The sequence below is a fragment of the Galleria mellonella genome, unplaced genomic scaffold, assembly GCF_026898425.1.
Source record: "Galleria mellonella isolate WM207_F2 unplaced genomic scaffold, CSIRO_AGI_GalMel_v1 utg33, whole genome shotgun sequence".
Taxonomy (NCBI): Eukaryota; Metazoa; Arthropoda; class Insecta; order Lepidoptera; family Pyralidae; genus Galleria; species Galleria mellonella.
Window position 1 is genome coordinate 10,900,716 of NW_026442079.1, and position 19,828 is coordinate 10,920,543.

At 35.7% G+C, this 19,828-nt stretch overlaps 1 protein-coding gene across 4 annotated transcripts in view; it reads left to right on the top strand.

The window, feature by feature from the left end:
• The window catches only part of LOC113518531 (E3 ubiquitin-protein ligase MYCBP2), a 162,209-nt gene that overhangs the window by 125,000 nt on the left and 17,381 nt on the right, over positions 1–19,828 (top strand). For 2 of the 4 annotated variants that reach the window (XM_031911492.2, XM_052896689.1), the window contains exons 36-52: positions 3,901–4,038; positions 4,444–4,659; positions 5,602–5,814; positions 6,330–6,482; positions 7,934–8,030; positions 8,926–8,996; positions 9,745–9,845; positions 10,667–10,763; positions 12,068–12,313; positions 12,616–12,811; positions 13,474–13,620; positions 14,377–14,514; positions 15,346–15,454; positions 15,733–15,839; positions 16,397–16,582; positions 18,131–18,328; positions 19,527–19,723. In XM_031911492.2, the coding sequence (XP_031767352.2) occupies positions 3,901–4,038; positions 4,444–4,659; positions 5,602–5,814; positions 6,330–6,482; positions 7,934–8,030; positions 8,926–8,996; positions 9,745–9,845; positions 10,667–10,763; positions 12,068–12,313; positions 12,616–12,811; positions 13,474–13,620; positions 14,377–14,514; positions 15,346–15,454; positions 15,733–15,839; positions 16,397–16,582; positions 18,131–18,328; positions 19,527–19,723 (2,610 nt within the window). The remainder of the gene's footprint in view (positions 1–3,900; positions 4,039–4,443; positions 4,660–5,601; positions 5,815–6,329; positions 6,483–7,933; positions 8,031–8,925; positions 8,997–9,744; positions 9,846–10,666; positions 10,764–12,067; positions 12,314–12,615; positions 12,812–13,473; positions 13,621–14,376; positions 14,515–15,345; positions 15,455–15,732; positions 15,840–16,396; positions 16,583–18,130; positions 18,329–19,526; positions 19,724–19,828) is intronic. The other 2 variants (XM_052896688.1, XM_031911494.2) reach the window with 2 other exon arrangements.

Consider the following 19,828-nt stretch of genomic DNA (forward strand, 5'->3'; position numbering starts at 1 on the left):
CTCTTTTTTTTAGTCCTTTAGGAATGACAACGTATTCTTATGTAAATTAACAGCAGGTATCCCAGGAGTCGCAACCTATTCTGTGTTCATGATACCGTTCTTATCTATAAACGACAGTTACTATTGTCCATCAAAGAAGCCGTCCGTCAGTTTATTTACCATTGCAAGTTGTAGGAAAAAAAAAGCAGAGCAAATCTTGTATCTTGTATCGATAGTAATAAGTGTTCAAATCTAATATGTTTTTATTACGTTCATGTTGGAGAACTACTCTACAGGACGATTACGTTGCCGCCCACGTGCCCCGGGAGCAAAGAACGACAAAATCTATGTCAGATGACAATTGCACTCTATCGCTTATCACGGCTTTCGCTATTACCTATTCAATACGTCCAGACCGTCTGTCCGTTTGATTACCTCGTATTATAGCTTATTGTCACGTGTCGTTTGTGCGACAGAACTCAAACGGTTGTAATGTTATGTTGTTATCACGTATTTTATACTGCATGTCTCTTTAATATGTACCTGCTCGATTTATTTATATTAAATAGGGTAGACAAAATTCCTTAATTGTGTATGTAGTGTAATCTTTAATATATGTATATCTATACGAATACTATGAAGTGTTTCTCAGCAGTTTTTTTTTTTTAAATTATACCCCTGAGTGAGTGCGATTCCCTATCGCACTATCGCTATATAGATTTGATTTAAATGAAAAATAGTATATAAATTTGTTTTAAGTTAGGAAGACGAAGAAAAGCTTCGTGAAGACGTGTTTGATAGTACTCGTATATGTGCGCCTTTTAAGGTTGCAGGCACCCCTTAGAATTTAAAACACGCTAATGCATACATGCACTGCAAGATCTTGGCAGGGTATAGCGTGTGCGGCTAAGAGGGGCGAGGTATTTCTAGCTTTTGCGTCTATTTCATGTGTAAAAATGGGTAGAAAATGTAGTTTATAGTGATTATAAGGTTTGAATCTCTATACTTCCCGTACATGAGTAATAATAAATACTTGTTGCAATTATATTAAGTTTATAAAAAGTAAAGATTAATATTTTTATATTCGAGGGACTTTGAAACTGCTAAACCAATTTTAATAATTCTTAAACTATTAGAATGCTAAAGTATTCAGAAGGACAAGTTGCTTTTTACAGTAAGAAAAGTTTCACTGGAAAGCAGCGCGATGACTAAAGTTGTCGCTAATGAAGCCGCAGGCAGAAGGCCAAGCTAAGTTGTTGATTAGAAATAAATAAATAAGCATGGGACACATTTTTAAAAGTGCTTGTAAACAAGTCTATTCGAATAAAGCCGGCTTGAGTATTGAATTTTTTGAAAATATCTACCTTAAAGGGTGAGATAATTGATGATAATTAATCAAAAGTGGTGCTAGATAAAAACCTTATTTTTCCTGTAATATTCACGTATACAATACAATACAAAAATAAATACAATATGCAGTATACGCAAACTAATAAACTGATTTTAAGGAACTGAGATGTTAGTTTACCCTCAGCTTCTTGCTGACTGATTAAGCTAGAATTTATGCACATGCTTTTCTGAGGAACAGCTTCGTTTTGGGAGGATTTAATTAATGAAATTGTGATCGTAACCCTACCTTCCACACTCTTCTTACACCAGTGAGGGATGATAAGAATGAAGCCAGATCAATTGGTCTTTCGCGACAAATTCACCGCGAATCCACCACAGTAGCTTATCCGTCATCGTATAACTCGCCATAAACTAAAATTTCATCCTAACCATCTGGACGAGTGGCGGTCCTCCACCATGCGTTTTTCAAGGCACTTTCTCCCACGTACAACCATGCTGCTGGAAATTTATTCCAAAGAGTATTTCCGAACCGATACGACAACATAACGTTCAAGAAAAGTGCATATTCCTTTTTAAAAGGCCGGCAGCACACCTGCAACGCCGTTGATGTTGTGGGTGACCATGGGCGGCGGCGGTGGTCGTTTGCCCCCTGTGTTGTAAAAAAAAAGCTTCCAAGCTCGACTTGATAAGGTGTGTAACTAGCAAGAAAACTGCTAGACTTCATTACTAATAATCCTTTCTTCCCCTCCGGCTGCAGGTAATGGTTACTATACAATATACTATAATAATAATACTATGAACTATACACAGGTACTATAGGAAAAGATTTTCCCAAATTATTACGAGGACAGGACATAATACGTATTCTATTATAGTTACTCAATGTGTCAGTAACAGGAAATCGAAGCTATTATATAACATTCACGACAATATAGTATAGAGTGACATCGCATGTGCGAGACATATGTATTTTACGAATAAAGTAAAACAATTTCGTTGCCTTGAACCAATAGTTGCTTCTTTATTATATATTATAAGAGAAAGCCATAAATAAAATTTGTTATTATATATATATATATATATATTAGAATAGATAGAATAGACTGCACTTTTTATTGCTTCACATCTCTAATTTCAGTGTAATGAGTTATTTATATATTATTAATAAATCACTATAAATATGTCATAAAAAATGAATTGTACGAATTTTTGTGTTTGAATGAAGATCAATATGATGTAATAATTATTTATTTAACTAAGCATGTTGATAAATATATTTGCAGAATATATTATTTTACTTAATACGTATAATTTTAAGCATGCCACTTATAAATTACGTGCTTTGATCTTACAAAAGTTTTAAACATATGGGGATTGTTCAGAGGAATCGTTTGCTTGTACGATCCTCCACTATGCGTATCTGCAGGCATTCTCTACCACGCCTAACCAAAGTGTGAATCCAACTCCCAGTAGCAATGTCTGTGAACAGATGCGACACTGAAACCTCTAAGATAAGGGAATATTCCTTATTAAAAAGCCAGGAATACATTTGCAATTTCTCTGATGTTGCGGGTGCATATGCGCGCCATGCATATGAGTGGCGACAATCACCATCAGTTTGCCCCCTATGTTATAAAAAAAAAAACTCCTACAAAAGCATTTGTAATGATGTTTTTTTATGTTTCTAAAAATGTTCAACCTAGGAGCTGCAAATTAAAATTGTCTGAATAAATTAGGTTATATTAAGCCTAATTTAGAGCCAACAAATATTAACAAGTAGCATCTATTTAAAGTCGATCTAATACTCAAAATAATGATATGTTGTATGTATAAAACCATCTCATAAAAAGTCAGGGATGAAACGGAAGAGAAATCATACAATTAAACGCTACCTGGGTAATTTGTGTTACACTACATAGTGCGAAAAAGGTTAATTTATATTAATTTCCATGATCACGCACACGACCTTGACTCCCGCGAACCATGTTATCATTACTCTGATCATTTGACTAAATGAATCTATCACGAAAGCGTGTGACGTAGTCTTGCTATTGCAGTGTAAGGCTACGAATTCATGAGTGATTTTAGCCATGCACATTGCAGTGGCGGGGTCATGTATGGGAAGGACTTTACAAATTTCACGACGCTATTAGATTTTTCAACGCGGGACTGCAATCTTTTTAATAGTATACTATGCAATGCAATTGATGATAAAAACGCTTCTCTATTACCCTTCTATCTAAAAAAAAAAATGTTTAATAAATAATTCTGGCTTGTCATTTTATTGAACTTAGTCTGATGAATTACCTATGGCCTTGAGAAGCAGCAACATATGCATGATAGAAGAGAAGAAGGAAATAGAAGGAAAGGTTTCCAAATGAAGTCGAAATAAAATATGTAAAAATTTATATATGTAGATTAATTTTTTTACGATTTAATTGTTAAAGATTTTGTTAAACAAAAAATGTCCACTTCAACGAAGCAGTTGGCTCATTGAGAATAACAGCATATTTTAAGGATTTTTTTTCTAATGCTGTGTTAATAGTACTTTACATGTTGTTTAATATTAAGGTGGTGGTACAACGTATGGAAGAAACCAACCCACGTCACAGTCGAAGTTCAGAAAGTCATCGTGGTAGCCTGCCCGACGTCTCGTATCAGCCAACAATGCGGGATACCATGTGTTTTCATGCTATCACCATGATGAAGGTTGGTTTAACTATCTTTGTTTACTTTAGGTCAATCAAAGTAGAACTACTAAAATGACCCCGTTGCGTTGCAATCAGAAATGTAAAAAATAAGCCCACGATTAGAATCCCTAATAGAGTAAGTAGTCTGAATTATTTGTTGACACTTTTGTGGTGAACGTAATACTCGACATTCCCATATTACTTCGAGAATATTATAATTAAATATGACATGGAGAGAGTCCACCGTCATCACTTGGATTAATTCGCCTCCTTTCATTATCGGAGAGGTCGTCGGAAATTTAAATTGTCACGCAAAATTCTTACTTATTTATGACCTTTGAGTTCTAAAGTGAGGATAGTATAACACGACACTCTTATGTCCCATAATGTAAACTTTTTTTTAAATCACTGTTTTTTTCAACAGCCGTTTCAAATTTACTCCTTCGAGGAATTACGGTATTTGAGTGGACAATGGGGTGGATCGTGCGCAGGCGCTGGCCTCTCGAGCAGTGGCCGAGTGCCCACTGAGCGTCTACCGGTGCGTTCGCAGCCCGACGGATCTTATGTAGCTGTGTGGACCCCACGGGCGCCTGGCGTCTACGTCTTTAGGTGCACCCTCGACGATCAGCCTGCCCCACAGGTTAGTTGCTACCGCTTTTACTTTAAGTTGTATGCTCTTTAGTTAAAATTTTTATCAAAATTATTACCCCCATGAGTATGAATTATTGCAACACTAGAAGAATCAATGACGTTTTGCCAAGTCTGGCGCATAACGATCTTAAGTTGCTTGGTAGCAGAACTAAGTGTAAGATAGAGGTAACCTCACTTGTAGACGTGCAAATTGCCTCTGGTTTCTATATGCTCCATCATTATCCTATAGTTGGACATAAGCCTATCATCATCATCATTTTAGCCATTATCTGTCCACTGTTGGGCATAAACCTCCTCCTTAGACTGCCATATGGAACGGTCCTAAACCACCTGCATCCACTGACTCCTTGCAATACATTTAAAGTCGTCACTTTATTTAGTGGGGGGTCGTCCTACATTTTGTTTGCATAAGTCTATACTCGGCATAAATTTAAAAGTTAATCAAAAATTAATTACATGTTTTAATAGTTTTTAAAATTATTTTATGCCGTGTGGTCTCAGGAAGAATAAGCCACCCTTTTTTATCCGTGGGTGTCGTAAGGAGCAACTAAGGGAACTTAGTAGCCGAGTGATGGGCAACAGCGTCCCTCTTAAAACATCACCAAGGCCTAACCTCAGTTGCCAACCCCTTTGCCAAGCGTAGCAACTACTGTAAAACCCCCCAATAGGAGGAGGCTTATGTTAAACAGTGGAAAATTAACGACTGATATTTATTTATTTATTTAAACTTTAATGCACAGTAAGATTCTATGCACATTTGGTGGACTTAATATCTGACGGTGTTCTCTACCAGTCAACCATTGGGCAAACAGAGAAATACGTAGGCGATGCATTATTGAATAGAGGAAAATTAAAGCAATAAGATATGGTATGGTATTAATATAAATTTTTGCTTAGACTGATATAATTTTTTTGTGTTTTTCTTTTAAAGGAACTGACCGTAGAAGTGGCAGAGGGCTCAATAGAAGTGCCTGAAGAGCGAGGGGTGCAAGCGGGGGACACAATACAACCGGCGCCACCGCCAAAACTGCGGCGGTTCATCGCCAAGTACAGTGCGGGGCTGCGGGTGAGGGCCAGCCCTAGTCTTCAAGCTGAGGAGCTTGGTCGCGTCCCGCCTGGTGCTAATGTAGCGTTCGTTGAAGAGGTGAGAGTTGTAAAATAAATCGCAATGGGAAATGTCTGTAAGTTTCATATTATTTCATAAAGCATTCATTGTATTTGGGCGAATAAAGTACATATTGTATTAAAATGATTAGGAATATACTTATATTGTGATTTTTTACATGAAAATGTGGGAGAAAAGTATGATAGATTTGCTATTATTTTTGTTAATATTGTAACTTGTTATTATATATAATTAAAATATTGGCAACTATATATTTAAAGCTTTTGCTATAAAGATTATCTGTAAATTGCGGTTTTGCTCATATGAAGTAGGATATAAATACGTTACTTATTATGTATATATAGTATATATACTATTTATTGAGTATGTACATATATAGTACATATAAGAGCAAAAAAACGACAAAAAAGTTTGTTTCCATACCAAGAAAGTGGTCTAACTGTAAATTATTTTTTGAGTCTTATTACTTTGAGAAAAAAGTTCAGTTTCATTGTTAGAACACTCCCTTAAAAGACCGAATAATGTTCGTACAGTTAGTGAACAAGGACGGCACATGGGTCCGTTTGAGTGATGAATCGGCGCGCGCGTACACGGACGGCGGCGCTGAGATCGCGTGGTGCCTGCAACACCACCGCCATCTAGACAGAGCGCTGCTTGTGCCTGTTGAGCCGTGCAGTCCTATACCGGTACACATTGTCTACGTTAACATGGCACGCCCGGGAGGAAGAAGGGATTATTAGTAATGGGGAGGTTTGTCCCCATTGCTATTAATATACCCTATCAGATCGAACTTTACGCGGTTCCCCCTGGAAACCATCGTGACTAATTTATCATTGAATTCGTCACGATGGGCTAACTGACCTGCTTTTTCAATCTCACCTATTATCCCTCACTGGTGCCCCACCAGTGTATACCGTAAGCGCAGGCGGGGTTACCATTGCATTATCATCTATTAAAAAAAAACACTGTTTACTTCAATATGTGTGAACATATACAATTGTATTAATTTAATTTCTAGTTAGTTCGCCATAGGCCAACTAATCTGATTTACTTTTCATTTATCATCACTCACTGGTACCCTGCTAGTGTATATCGATAAAAGCAGGCGGGGATACTATTCTATTTTTATCTTATTAAAAAGAAACATATATGCTTGTATTCAGGGAAACAGAGAGGGAGGGATATATTTGTAAGGCTTTGTTTTTTGGCTTTGGCTGTGATAGGGATAGTAAATAAAAATTTTGTACTAAGAAAAAAAGAATCGACTTCAATTGTAAAAAAATCAGCGGGTCTACCATGAAATGAAATTCCGAAGTTTCGGACTCAATTTCGTGTTTTTGTTCACACCTAAATCGGGCCAGTAAATGAAGCTTAACATTTCGTTCGTCATAAAACCTACCATAAAAGTCCCAAGGAATAATATTTTTAATCTTTTTAAACGGTAAGTATTATGTAATTTTAACACCAAATTTCTGTTTTATTCGGCTCCGAAATTTCGGAAAACACTTCATGGTAGGCCCTCAGTTATTTTGATTTTCAAACTTAAACATGGAACCGATTTTTATAAAATTTCTATAGGACATTGATCCTATAGATTATTATAAGTATATACTTCCAGATAAAAAAGAATTTACCAAATCGGTTTAGAACTGACTGAGTTATGAGGTAACAAACATAAAAAAATATTACCAATTTCAGAACGTGCTTCTATTTGAAGTCGGTTGTTAAATACGTTTATATTATAACCAGTTGATATATCATGGCACATTGTATTTTGACTTAATATTTTTCTGAAACAAATCAGTATTTTTTTATACCACTGAGGTGACAAACAAGCAAACGGCCCAACTAATGGCAAGGTATAGCCTATGAACGCCTGCAATACCAGGAGCATGTCGATCCTGAAGAAATTTCTTTAACCCTTCTTTTGAAGAACTCCATGTTGTAGTCTCTTGGAAAATCCGTAATGCCCCTGGGCTTGCAGGTGTTCATAGGCTACGGTAACCATTTACTATGACGTGGGCCGTATACTTGTTTGTCACCTGCTCATTTGCTTCTCTCTGCCAATCTCGCAGGGCACTTGGCGTGAGCGTGAGGATAGGTAAAAAAATTAAATTATTTGTAATAATTTTAATAGCAACTGGAATATACGGGATTGTGGAGCGGGTATGGAGACGCTCAGGGTGACATTCACTCGTGGACGCACGAGGAAGACATCGAAGTCGGAACGAGCGGTAAGAGCTTCCTAATTCTTTTCTTTTTTTTTTTGTACATTCTGTCTTATATATGGGAGATATTTAATATCTGTATGTCATATGAGTAGTTTTAATAAGGTTAAAAGAAATTAAAACAATATTTTTTATAAAATTTGTGTCTGTCTGTCTGTATCTTTGTCCCAGAATTACGTAAAAACTAGTGCACCAAATTGGATGCGGTTTTCAGATGTTTTCTTCTCTACACGTACATGTATATATATATATATATATATATATATATATATATATATATATAACAAATCCTGTTATTATCTTTTAACAATCGTCAAGATGTCTTTGAAAGTAATAAACTTTATTGTTGTAGTTTGTAGGGTACGGTAACAAAAAAAAAAGCATCTGAGAGAGAACGTACCAACAATTTACAATATGCTATAGTATCATATATAGTAGTAGCATAGTTTTCGATATCATTATTATGATAGGATGAATGCATTAATATTTCCAAAATCCTTATATATAATTATTTTTTTGTTTGTAGTTTTATTATTAATATTATTAATTGAAGATTTTATGCGAAATTTCATAAAATTGTAATGCTGCTTCCGCTAATGTTGGTGTTTTTCTTGTATCTGAGTGGTTTATAGTTTAATATTATTTATTATTATATAATATGTATATATGTATGTACGTATAATGTACATATATATATACATAATGTTGGTAATATGAGTATTATATGTATGTTTTTATTTACTGTTTTAATTTAATATTGTTCATAACGTTGCACCGTCAGTTACATTTTGTGTTATTCTTGTCTACGGTCGACTGGTAGATAATATAATATGGTGCATAATCATTTACACCTTTTAGGTGTATTAAAGGTTAATAAATAAATAAATAATCTTCTGTACAGATCAGCTGACGTGTCCGGATGACTACGACAGGAGGTTCCCGTTCTGTGTGTTGGCTGATGTCACTAATGAGGTATCACAAACAAGTTAAATTAAGAAAAAAAATTGTCATACGACAAATGAGAAATTGTTTTGTCCTGCTGTTGTAATAGCATTTTTTAATTATTTCAGATATATATTTATTATTTCTCCTTAAAGACTACTGTACGATAATTAGTAGAAACAGAAATTACAAGAAATAGATTAGGTACACAGAGAAAACAGTGAGGGCCTTATCCCAATTCTTTATAATTTCTTACATATTAAAACATACAATTGTCTTGTATATGTTATTTGGATTTCTTTAGAATTTCTTACAACTTAGTCATACAATTGGCGTTGTGTATTATCGCAGATACCTATTGAATCGACTTCAAAAAAGTAGCAAGTTCTCAATTACGTCTTATTTTTATGTTACCACATAACTTTGTCATTTATAAATCGATTTGGAAAAGTCTTTTTTTATCTGAAAGGATACACTTTCAGATTGGTCTCATACTGGCGTGAATTTACAGGTACAGAGGAATAACACCTGAGTCCTCAGGAATGGCAACGCATAGGGGGTATCATGGACGAAACAGTATACTCTGTTATGTTCATGGTACTGTTCATGTCTATAGGCGATGGTTACCACTTTCCATTAAGTGGGCTGTCAGCTTGTTTGCCATTCTAAGTTGTACAAAAAAAAAATACAAATTTTATTAAAAAAAGAATGATTTAAATGATGTCGAGTGTTTTTTTTTAATGTTTACAATTTATTTTTTAAATTAATATTATAAAAGGTGTTGTTCCAGGGTGACCGAGCGTCGAGCCCGTTTATGTTTGGTGTCGAACCAAGCAAATTGGAGAGGGTATTACGAAATGAAGCATGCTCATCGCCCAAGTAATATTATTTTACAAATTTCATTTATTAAAACATTGTCAAACTTTATGATTTTTTAACTAATGTATATATTTGAGTTGGAAATTCTAAAAAGTTGATTAAACAGTTGAAATATTTATTTATTTATATACTACAGTCCGACCCACGGGAGTTGATTTTTTTTAATGGGTGATGATGGAATAGTAACCCCGCTTGCGCTAATGGTATACACTGGCGGGCCACCAGTGAGTGATGATAGGTGAAGATGAAAAGACAGGTCAGTTAGCCCATCGTGACGAATTTCACAAGAATTAACCACGATGGTTTCCAGTGGGAACCACGTGGAGGTCGACCTGATAGGGCATATTGTTAGTAAAGGGGTTGTTAGATCCCATTATTAACAATTACTTTCCCCCAACGGGAGTTGATTACCTCGTGGTGTCCTATAGTCACCAACTCCAATAATACATATTTACAATAATATGGGTGGTGTGAATTTGTTGTAGAACGGGTAGAAGCATTCATGTGTACTATACATATAATTATATTGTTCGTGTGTATGTATATGTATATGTATGTGTGTATATATACATACATACATACACACGCACACACCCACTACGATTTAATTCTTTGGAATGTCTAGAAACAGTCATTGTTTTACATATCAAATGATTGCGAATCTAAATTTGTTACCACTACTTTGTAATCATATAATATCCCTTAAATAAAATGTTGCCCTGTAATCATTAGTTCGTCATCTGTAAACTAGATGGCGTTATTCGGAATTGTGTTAAGTACATATGTGATTATCAGAGCAAGATTTAAAGGCTGCTTTTCAGACGTATGCTACGGCGTAGCAACGGCAACAGTGATGAATGGTGTTCACCGATGCACCGGCTTAGTGACAATGTTCGGAACGTCAACACCATACCTGAGGTAGGTACATGTTATTACAAGTTGTTTTTTTTATGGGTGAAAATGGTATAGTAACCCCGGCTGCACTAACGGGATACGCTGGCGGAGCACCAGTGAAGGGTAATAGATGAGAATGAAAACAAGCCAAGCAAGAAAGTTAGCCCATCATGATGAATTCATCAGGAATTAACCATAATAGTTTCCAGGGAGAACCGCGAGAAGGTCGACCTGGTTGGGTATATTGCTAGCAATGGGATTCTCAGTCTCCATTACTAACAATCCCTTTCCCCCCCTGTTATTACAAGTATGTTCATACATCTTATACCTATTGCTTACGTATCATTATAACATAAAAAAATCTTTGTTATCTATAATAATATTAAAAAAAAAATTGTTTTTCTGTAACTTCTCGTGTGGTACTGGCATAAAATAGGCCATCCCTTTCTGTCCCGTGGGTATCGTAAGAGGCGATTAAGGGAGGGCGAGGGATGGGCAGCAGCATCCCTCTTAAAACATCTCCAAAGCTTAACTGCGGTTGCGGTTATTTATATAATTTACAAAGCATTAGCACCATACGAGTATATACATACATTTATTTATTCTTTATTGCACAATAAAACTTTGTACAAATCGCGGGCTTAATGCCATATGGCATTCTTTAGTATGGAATGATTAGCTGGTAGAGTATCTCTATAGTATATATATATGTATAAATTAGTATATATATAAATGATCTTCATGATAGAGCAATATGGGTTGCAGTTTTAGCGACCTAAGAAATATATAAATCGCTAGGTTAGGTCGAAGAAATATCTCTTTCGACTTTGTGGTCTTGTGTTCATTATCATTCTTCAAAGAAAAAATAGTTGTATATTAATGTTAATTTTTTCAATTAATAGTACAGCGACCAGCAACTGAGGCATTGATGGACGAACGTGCATATGTGGGCCAAGGCGTAGCCGAGGCACACATACGTGAGTCCATCGAACAAACAATGAACAATAATAATTTTTCACGCGTCATAATGTTCCTTTGTTTTTTTTTTAATAAACAGCTTTCTATTTGCAAGCCAGTTCGAAATTTAAATAAAACCGTTTATTAGTTACCTCCTTGGTAGCCTTGTTTCATTTTTAAATTACAGGACAGATATGAGTTTACATAGTAATTTACTCGTATCTGGCCGCAAAACACGACAGATATGGATTTGCCGGCCGCTGCCCGCATGTAACTGGCCAGTACGGCAGTTTTGATTTATCTCGAAGAAGATTGTTAAAATAATGCTCATATTTCCAAGCATGTTTGAGAAAAATATATTTTCTTACCAGGCGGACATAGAACCGGAGCTTGAGCGCAGAACAATAAAGTTAGAACCGGAACACCATTCGGAAATGTCCGCTCCGCATCCCGACTGTCGATCTGAACAGTTAGCACTAGAGCCAGGGCCGAACTCGCAACCCGACCCCCAGAGCCGTACTGGAAGTCGGCTGGCGCAAGCTGGCACGCAAACCTCCCCTGAGCACATTCCGGATGTCTCTGTTACCTCTATGCAGATGTATATAGGATTACCAAAGGTATGCTATTAGGATTATTTTACTAAGTAGTTTGAAATGAGAACTATGTGAAAGATGATGATCGTAAAGAGAATTCGACGACTAAGAGTGAATTTATGGTTGATATAGGTGCATTTTTAAACTTAAATCGTATTAAGTATGTTACGTGATTTTCGTTATATCTCGTAAAGTTCGGGTCCTAATCCGAAGATGATATTTATTTTAATAATCAAAAGAGTTTACTGCTCTGTTAGTCCCATATTATTTGTCATGGCTGAAAGTATTTGTAAAAAATATAAGCGTTTATTTATATCTACGTATAGGAAGGTCGAATGAGCCCGAAAAGTATAGCTCGAGAGCGGATCGCAAACCGCTCACGCGCGTACAGGCGTACTATATCGCCCCCGCCGTTACCAGCACGAACTGCACCCGCGCCCCCTCCGCCCCGCAAGCACGCCCTGAGTCCAGCCCAAGCAGAATGTCTTCGGGCTATATTTGCCGCTTTATTATGGCATGAAGGTATATAACTGTATTTGTGTAAAACTAACAAAATATACATATTTATATGTTACTGTAAAAACCCGTACATTGGTAAAACATAAGTTTTATTAAACCTAAAATTTATCAATGTACGAGCTTTTATATTAACATATATGTATCTTATAAAGTGTTTTTTTTTTAAGTAACCCCATTATTCATAACAATGCGATCAATTCTGAGGTATTTCTCTAAACTTATCTCTGACACTAAAATTTCAATTTAATATTGCAGCGAAATCAATTATTTAAAAAATTTGATTTTTAATAGATTTAAGTCAAAATTATTATAAAATTAGTTTATAATGGTTCATCAATAAGTCATTTTGCAAAACTATCAAATTAAAATATAAGGTAAAGGATAAGTTTAGAGAAATAGTGCTTCAGAATCGACGTTATTGTCTAAATATCTAATAATACTATTTTAGATATTCAATGTTGCGCTAATTTTTCATTGTAAAAAAAAAATAAACTAAAAATAAAATAATTTAAATAGGTTTAGATTAATTTTTATGATTAAGAAGGTATAACAGTTATGAAGCGCTTATTGCTAGGAAATTGTAATAGAGCTAGATATAAAAAGATAGTCTAGTTGTAAATCTGTGTACCAAATAGTACAATAATTTGTGAAATATATAATTGTAGGCATAGTTCACGACGCGATCGCTTGCGCCGCTTTTCTCAAGTTCCACCCTCAACTGCCTAAGCAAGGGGCTCGTGTGGTCACACGCGGCTTGCATGACGTCACCTCGCCGCGACTACAGCGCCACTCCGTCGAGGTTTCCAACGCTGGTATGTCGTTATATATAGATATCATATAAATTATATGCAATTAATAATATTATTAGTAAGCATAAGTGGTAAAAATGTTTCTTTAGCATTTTTCATACAACAGCTCATGTGATAAATTTGATATGGAAGATTAAAAAAAGTTTAAAAGTTAATTATGAATGAGATTTTTTTTATAGAACATAGGAAATGTCATAATTAATAAATATGATTTATTACCATAGAGTTTTCATAATGTTGTTCATTTATGATATATTTATTTACATGTGAAAACATGTAGTTGGCCCTCAATTGTTATTATAGTTAAGTTGTTGGTTTGCATATAAATAGAAAATAATATAAATAAAATAGACAGCAAACGACCATATTGTACAGAGTAGTTTTTAGTGAGCTCTAAGTACTACTCTGTACAATACGGCCGTTGTCTGTGTGTATTACTCTGTATTAAATATAAATTAAAAAAAATAACAATATATATATTTTTTACTTAATATAAATAAATTAAAGAGTAACATAAGCAGCACCATAGATACCACAGTACATACATACATTGTACCATCAATGGCAGCCCTTATGTGTTGCCATTCTTAATAAATATAATATTATGCCTTTTTACTGTGTAATTTCACTACTATCCTCCGTCTAAGCATAGCTGATTGATAATATAATCACGAATGGTACTCAGGTACCCAAGCTGATGACTACCGTACAATCTCTTTGTTTAGTACACAATTAATTGTCCTTTATTTTTATTCCCAGGCCAATACTTGCGTATCAACCCTTCCACTCTGGAGACGCTGACCCGTTCAGGCGTGGAAGCGACCACCAGCCGCTCTCGAAAGTCAGACGTTGACGTACCGATAAGAGAAGAGGACACCGCCCAGCCTAGTTCTAGTAGTTAGTTATCTATCTATAACATGATGTCATATCCTGTACACGTAAATATTGTATAGTCAACGCCCCCTACTGGGGGAACGCATTGTTAGCAACGGGTCCTCTTGGAAACCATCATAATTAATCCTTGTGAATATCGTCACTATTTCTACTAACTGACATATTTTCGTCCTCACCTATCATCTTTCAATGGTGCCTCATCAGCGTATGCTGATAGCACAGGAGGGGTTACCAGTCCATCATCATCTGTAAAAAATGACGCTCTACTAGATAGAAAGGCGATCTCAAAAATCTATAATCCTTACTAATATTATAAATGTCAGAGTGAGTTTGTTTGTTTGTTACTTTATATCGTTTTAACAGCTCAATCAATCTTTATGAAATTTAGTATACACGTATTTTATGAGATGGAGAAGGATAGAGGCTATTTATCCTGGTCAATGAACATATCTCGGACGAAATCGCGGGTAAAAGCTAGTAAATGTATAAACATAACCCGCTTATCTTCTCAGGTTGTTAGTAGTTATTTTAACTTATAGAGAACATAATGGTTTATAATCCAACACGTCATAATATCGATTTTATCGTTACGATATAATAGGAAATCAAAACGTATACAGTTGTACGGTGACATTGAATGAATGAATTAAATTTTCCGCACAATTTTGCTAATGATGACCAATTTCATGATGAGATAGTGGACGTTGATGGATGATTAAAATTGTTTCTGTTTAGTTGTATATATGTTGTCTTATAATATTGTCACGGTAAAATCGATATCGTGTCGTGGTACGGTAAATTGTAAATGTGATCATATACTAACGGTATGGTTAGCAGGTTCCACCCCGTCTGTAGTGAACGTGTTACCGCCAGCATTACGCGCTCTAGTCGCCCTCTGGGATGCAATGTACGAGGCAGACCAACTCACGGCCGCCACTGACAAGTTAGTGCGACATTTTTTTTTTTAAATCTTGTGTCCTGTACTGTGCTGAGTTTGTTGTTTGTTGTTGTTTTGTTTATGAGGAATTTGTTAATTCATTATTATTATGGGGAATGTAACATTTGAAATGCTTATAATTATTGATAAATTATTGATAAATATTTTACTGGTGGAATTCAGCATAGCAGACCGCCACAACTAGATTTTATTTCCACTGTGTTTTTTACAACCGGAGAGATCGAGAGTTAAGAATAAAAAAAAAAATTTTTTTTGTATCACAGACTTAAAAAAGATGAGACAGAGAAAAATGAAAATGAAGATGGAAGGTCGTTCAGTGGTATTCGCAAGAAACGCGATTGGAAATCCTTGACGAAGACACCTTATTCAGGTTCGCTCTATTTTTTCTTTATTTTTAGCCCTTAATATTTCTATATTTTTCTGTCGTGCCTAGTTCTGTATAATATCAATTGAACTCACTTCTTTGATTTGTTTTATAATATATTAAGATATTTTGAAGTTTTGTCATCTTTTAAATTACTGGTTTAAATGATTCTTTCTTATTTATTTATTCATTAGTACATCAATGTGTACAAGGCAGACTTAATGCTAAAAGCGTTCTTCATGGTGTTTCAAATTATATTCAGTGTCCCAAGATATATAGTAGTTTGATGTTTTGTTTCAAGTAATAGGATTATCATATTATTTTAAAAGTGTTTTGTACGTTGTATGTTAAAAATACTTATAATAATTTATATAATAAAAGCTTTCTAGAGAATTATTCCTGAAAAGATCTATTCTAAGACCTTCGTGTTGCATGATTTATAGTTATTTAAAAAATGAGAATTTATGGTATAATTTAGGTAATAAATTCATTTCATAGGATTTCTTTATTTTAGTTCACAATAATGTATGTATTTAAATTCAGTAGCTATACTGGTCTTATAGTGAGGTGCGAGTTGTGCGGTGGGGCTAGTGTAGCGCCACCTATCGCGGCGCACTTGCGGCATTCTCACCCCGGATGCAAACTGCCCACCGTGTACGGCTACGATCGTTCCGGAGTGTATCGACCGACGGATCCGACGCCCGCTCACGCTGACGCCCCCTCGTCCGCTTGTGGACAACTCGCTCAAAGTGAGAACGTGCATTTATGTTTAATTTTTTAAGATGAATCTGGCGATCCACCAGATGGAATGTGACGACCACCGCCCATGAACTTAAACAGCACCATGGACGAAATATTTCGACTATTGTTGTCGAAATCCTGACTATTATATCTGTTATGCATTCCTGAGGACTAAAATATACCTGCGTATCCTGTACTTCATTGTTGTAGTCCATCTTTGAAAACGCCAAAACACAGCTTTATACACAGCAGCTGTTTCACGACAAAAACCAGATTGGGATCTATCCCATCTATTACTCTAGTAACCGTTGTTGGCAGGGTTGCCGTGTGGTTATAGTATGTATTAGTGTGTGACATAGAATAGGCCACCCCATACTTTCCCGTGGGTGTCATAAGAGGCGACTAAGGAAAGGCGAGGGATGGACAACAGCATCCCTCTTAAAACACCTTCAAAGCTTAACTGCAGTTGTCAATCCGCCTGCCAAGCACGGCAACTACTGGCAAAACCCCCCAAGCGGCAGGATCATGTTCAGCAGTGGACGGTTAAAGATTGATATGATGAACCCATGCAGATGACTTTTGTACAAAGACTTCGTCTCGCTATTTGATTACTAATTTCTAGCCGCAACTTCGCCACTAGGATATATATTATTGATAGAGATAATAAAATATCCCGTCTCCTTCCCAAATCTTTGTGTGGGTAGGTATAAAAAATTGTTAATTATGGTTAGTTCTACCAAATGCCCAACGCAATGTCCTAACTAGAAAGGGGAAACTAACCTAAATAGGAGTGTCATGGGAATTCAGTTTTAATCACATCTATAGGTAAAGATTACTATATTTTATGAGGAGGTCCGTCACCCCGTTTTCCAATTCTAATTACATAACAAATACTATATGTAAAATAACAGCTTAAAAGCAGTTACCTTTTATGGCCGAGAATGCTTCATTGCCATTTTAGTTTACTTATAAATTATATTATTTATGCATTATATAATAGGCACCTAATAGATGTAACATTATATGCAATTATTGTAAATACCCTTCAAAATGGCGTTTAACTCTTTCGTGCCTGTCATAATTATCTTTAAGGATATATTTAGATGTCGTTTTCTTTTAATATCAGAGTTTATAGTTATATTTTGAGTTGTAGGATTCTAGTATATTTTTTATTAGTTTTTTACTACTACTTTATACACATGAATTTCAGTAGAAAAGTCAATAACTTCAATGGGGTATCAAGACAAAACATTAAATGCTAAATTGTCAAATTAAAAGAACTTGTAACAGGTGTAATTGTTATGAGTATTAATTTAAAATGTGCCCATGGGAAGACAATTTTTTTTTATACGATATGAATACTCCATAATGCCATGCAAACCACAGAATACAGTGTGATTCATGTGGTATCCATCATGCATGGACATATTAATGTTCTTCAAACTTAAATATGCTTAAATTTGTATTTCATTTCGCTAAATGCAAACCATATATTACCCAAAACTCAATGTATGATCTTCTCATGAACACTTAAATATTTCCAATCTCTTTACCAGCTTATGAGCTATGGTACATCTACTGCGAGAAATGCCGCGACAAAGCGCTGAAGGCGGCCTCATCGATAAAGCAGTCGAAAACGAAAATCGTCACGGAACCTGGGTTCGAACGTGCAGACCCCTTGCCAGAAGTAGACCACCATATCATGAAGGACAATGCTGTGTTCCTGCTGGACTTGGCGCCGTTGACATACTCAGGTCAGTTTTAATACATATCGTCATAGTCGTAGAATACTGACGGATCTGACAAATATTACATATAAAGATTCGTCAGTATTCTATGACTGTGACGGTATATTGATACATTTAAAAATGTTATGGTTTTAATCTTTTTTTTTTATACAACTTAGAATGGCAAACAAGCTGACGGCCCACCTGATTGACAGTGGTAACTGTCGCCTATAGACATGAGCAGTACCATGGATATAACAGAGTATACTGTTTCGCCCATGATACCCCCATGCGTTGCCATTCCTGAGGACTCAGGTGTTATTCCTCTGTACCCAGTAAATTCATGCCTTTTAAAATTTTTTAGGTCAATGACTGCGTCCTCACCCTATCGAGCGACTGATCGCCTGCATTCGCGGGCGGTCAGTCGCTCTACAAATAAGTTTGCCATTTTTTACATGAACTGCAACAATGTGGAATAGCTTTTTCCAAGACTTTTGACAAGCTGTTACCTTTATCTTACAACCTAAGATCTTTTAAAGGCAGCGTGAAAAAGCACTTAGTGAGCCGAAATAGTGCGGTCAACCGGTGAGAGTAAATCGTTCTTTATTCGATCGATCGTATTTATGAACTATGGAACTTTACTCGCGATGAGATGGTCACATGTCATAGTATAATAATAGAAATTCATGTTAGAATGTGCAGTAAGTTTATTAAGAAATTTGAAGTTATTTCTTAGATATAGGAACGATGTTTTAGTCCAAGTTTGGTCTAAAACACATTGCTTATTTATTTTAATGATGAATAACTGCTGTTCACGTTTATAGTCGATGGTCATAATTTTATAACAGGCGGGCTATTAATTTTTTTTTACATTTTAAGCTATATAATAAGTGTATCGGCTCTACTGAAATCAAATATAGAATATAATATAATGGAAAGGAAAAGAAAGCATAATTTTTCAAATAGGCTTGTTTTCAAGCTTCACGTGTTTTCCCTTGGTAATCATCGTGACTTATTTTAAATGTATTTGCTACGATGGGTCATTGACCTGTCTTCACCAACGTTTCATCTTCCATTTATTGCACGCCATTAGCATAGGCGAGTGTATTATTTCTGCTTCATCCGTATAAAAATCTTTTAATTTGTTCGAATTCTTTAGTACCAGCCTTTTATAATAATGTGTAACAACATGTACTGATTGTCGGTCAACACGTTTTATATACAGAGTCGATGAGTACGTCTCCATGGCACGAGGCCCCAGGTCGAAGTCCTCCCACTCCCCCTGGTAGTATGTGGCAGCCCGCCCCACCCTTCCAGTGTCTGGCAGCTTTGGGTGCCGCCCCTAAACCCCTGCATACTACAGTGGACACTGCTAGATACCACTCGTTAGGTCGACCGCCCACATCGTCTGTGACTTCGCACGTGAGTAAACATATTAATTATTAATCTATACACACACATATAAACATAATCATCGTATCAGCCTTTAACTGTCCACTGCTGAACATAATCTGGGAAGGCTTGAGG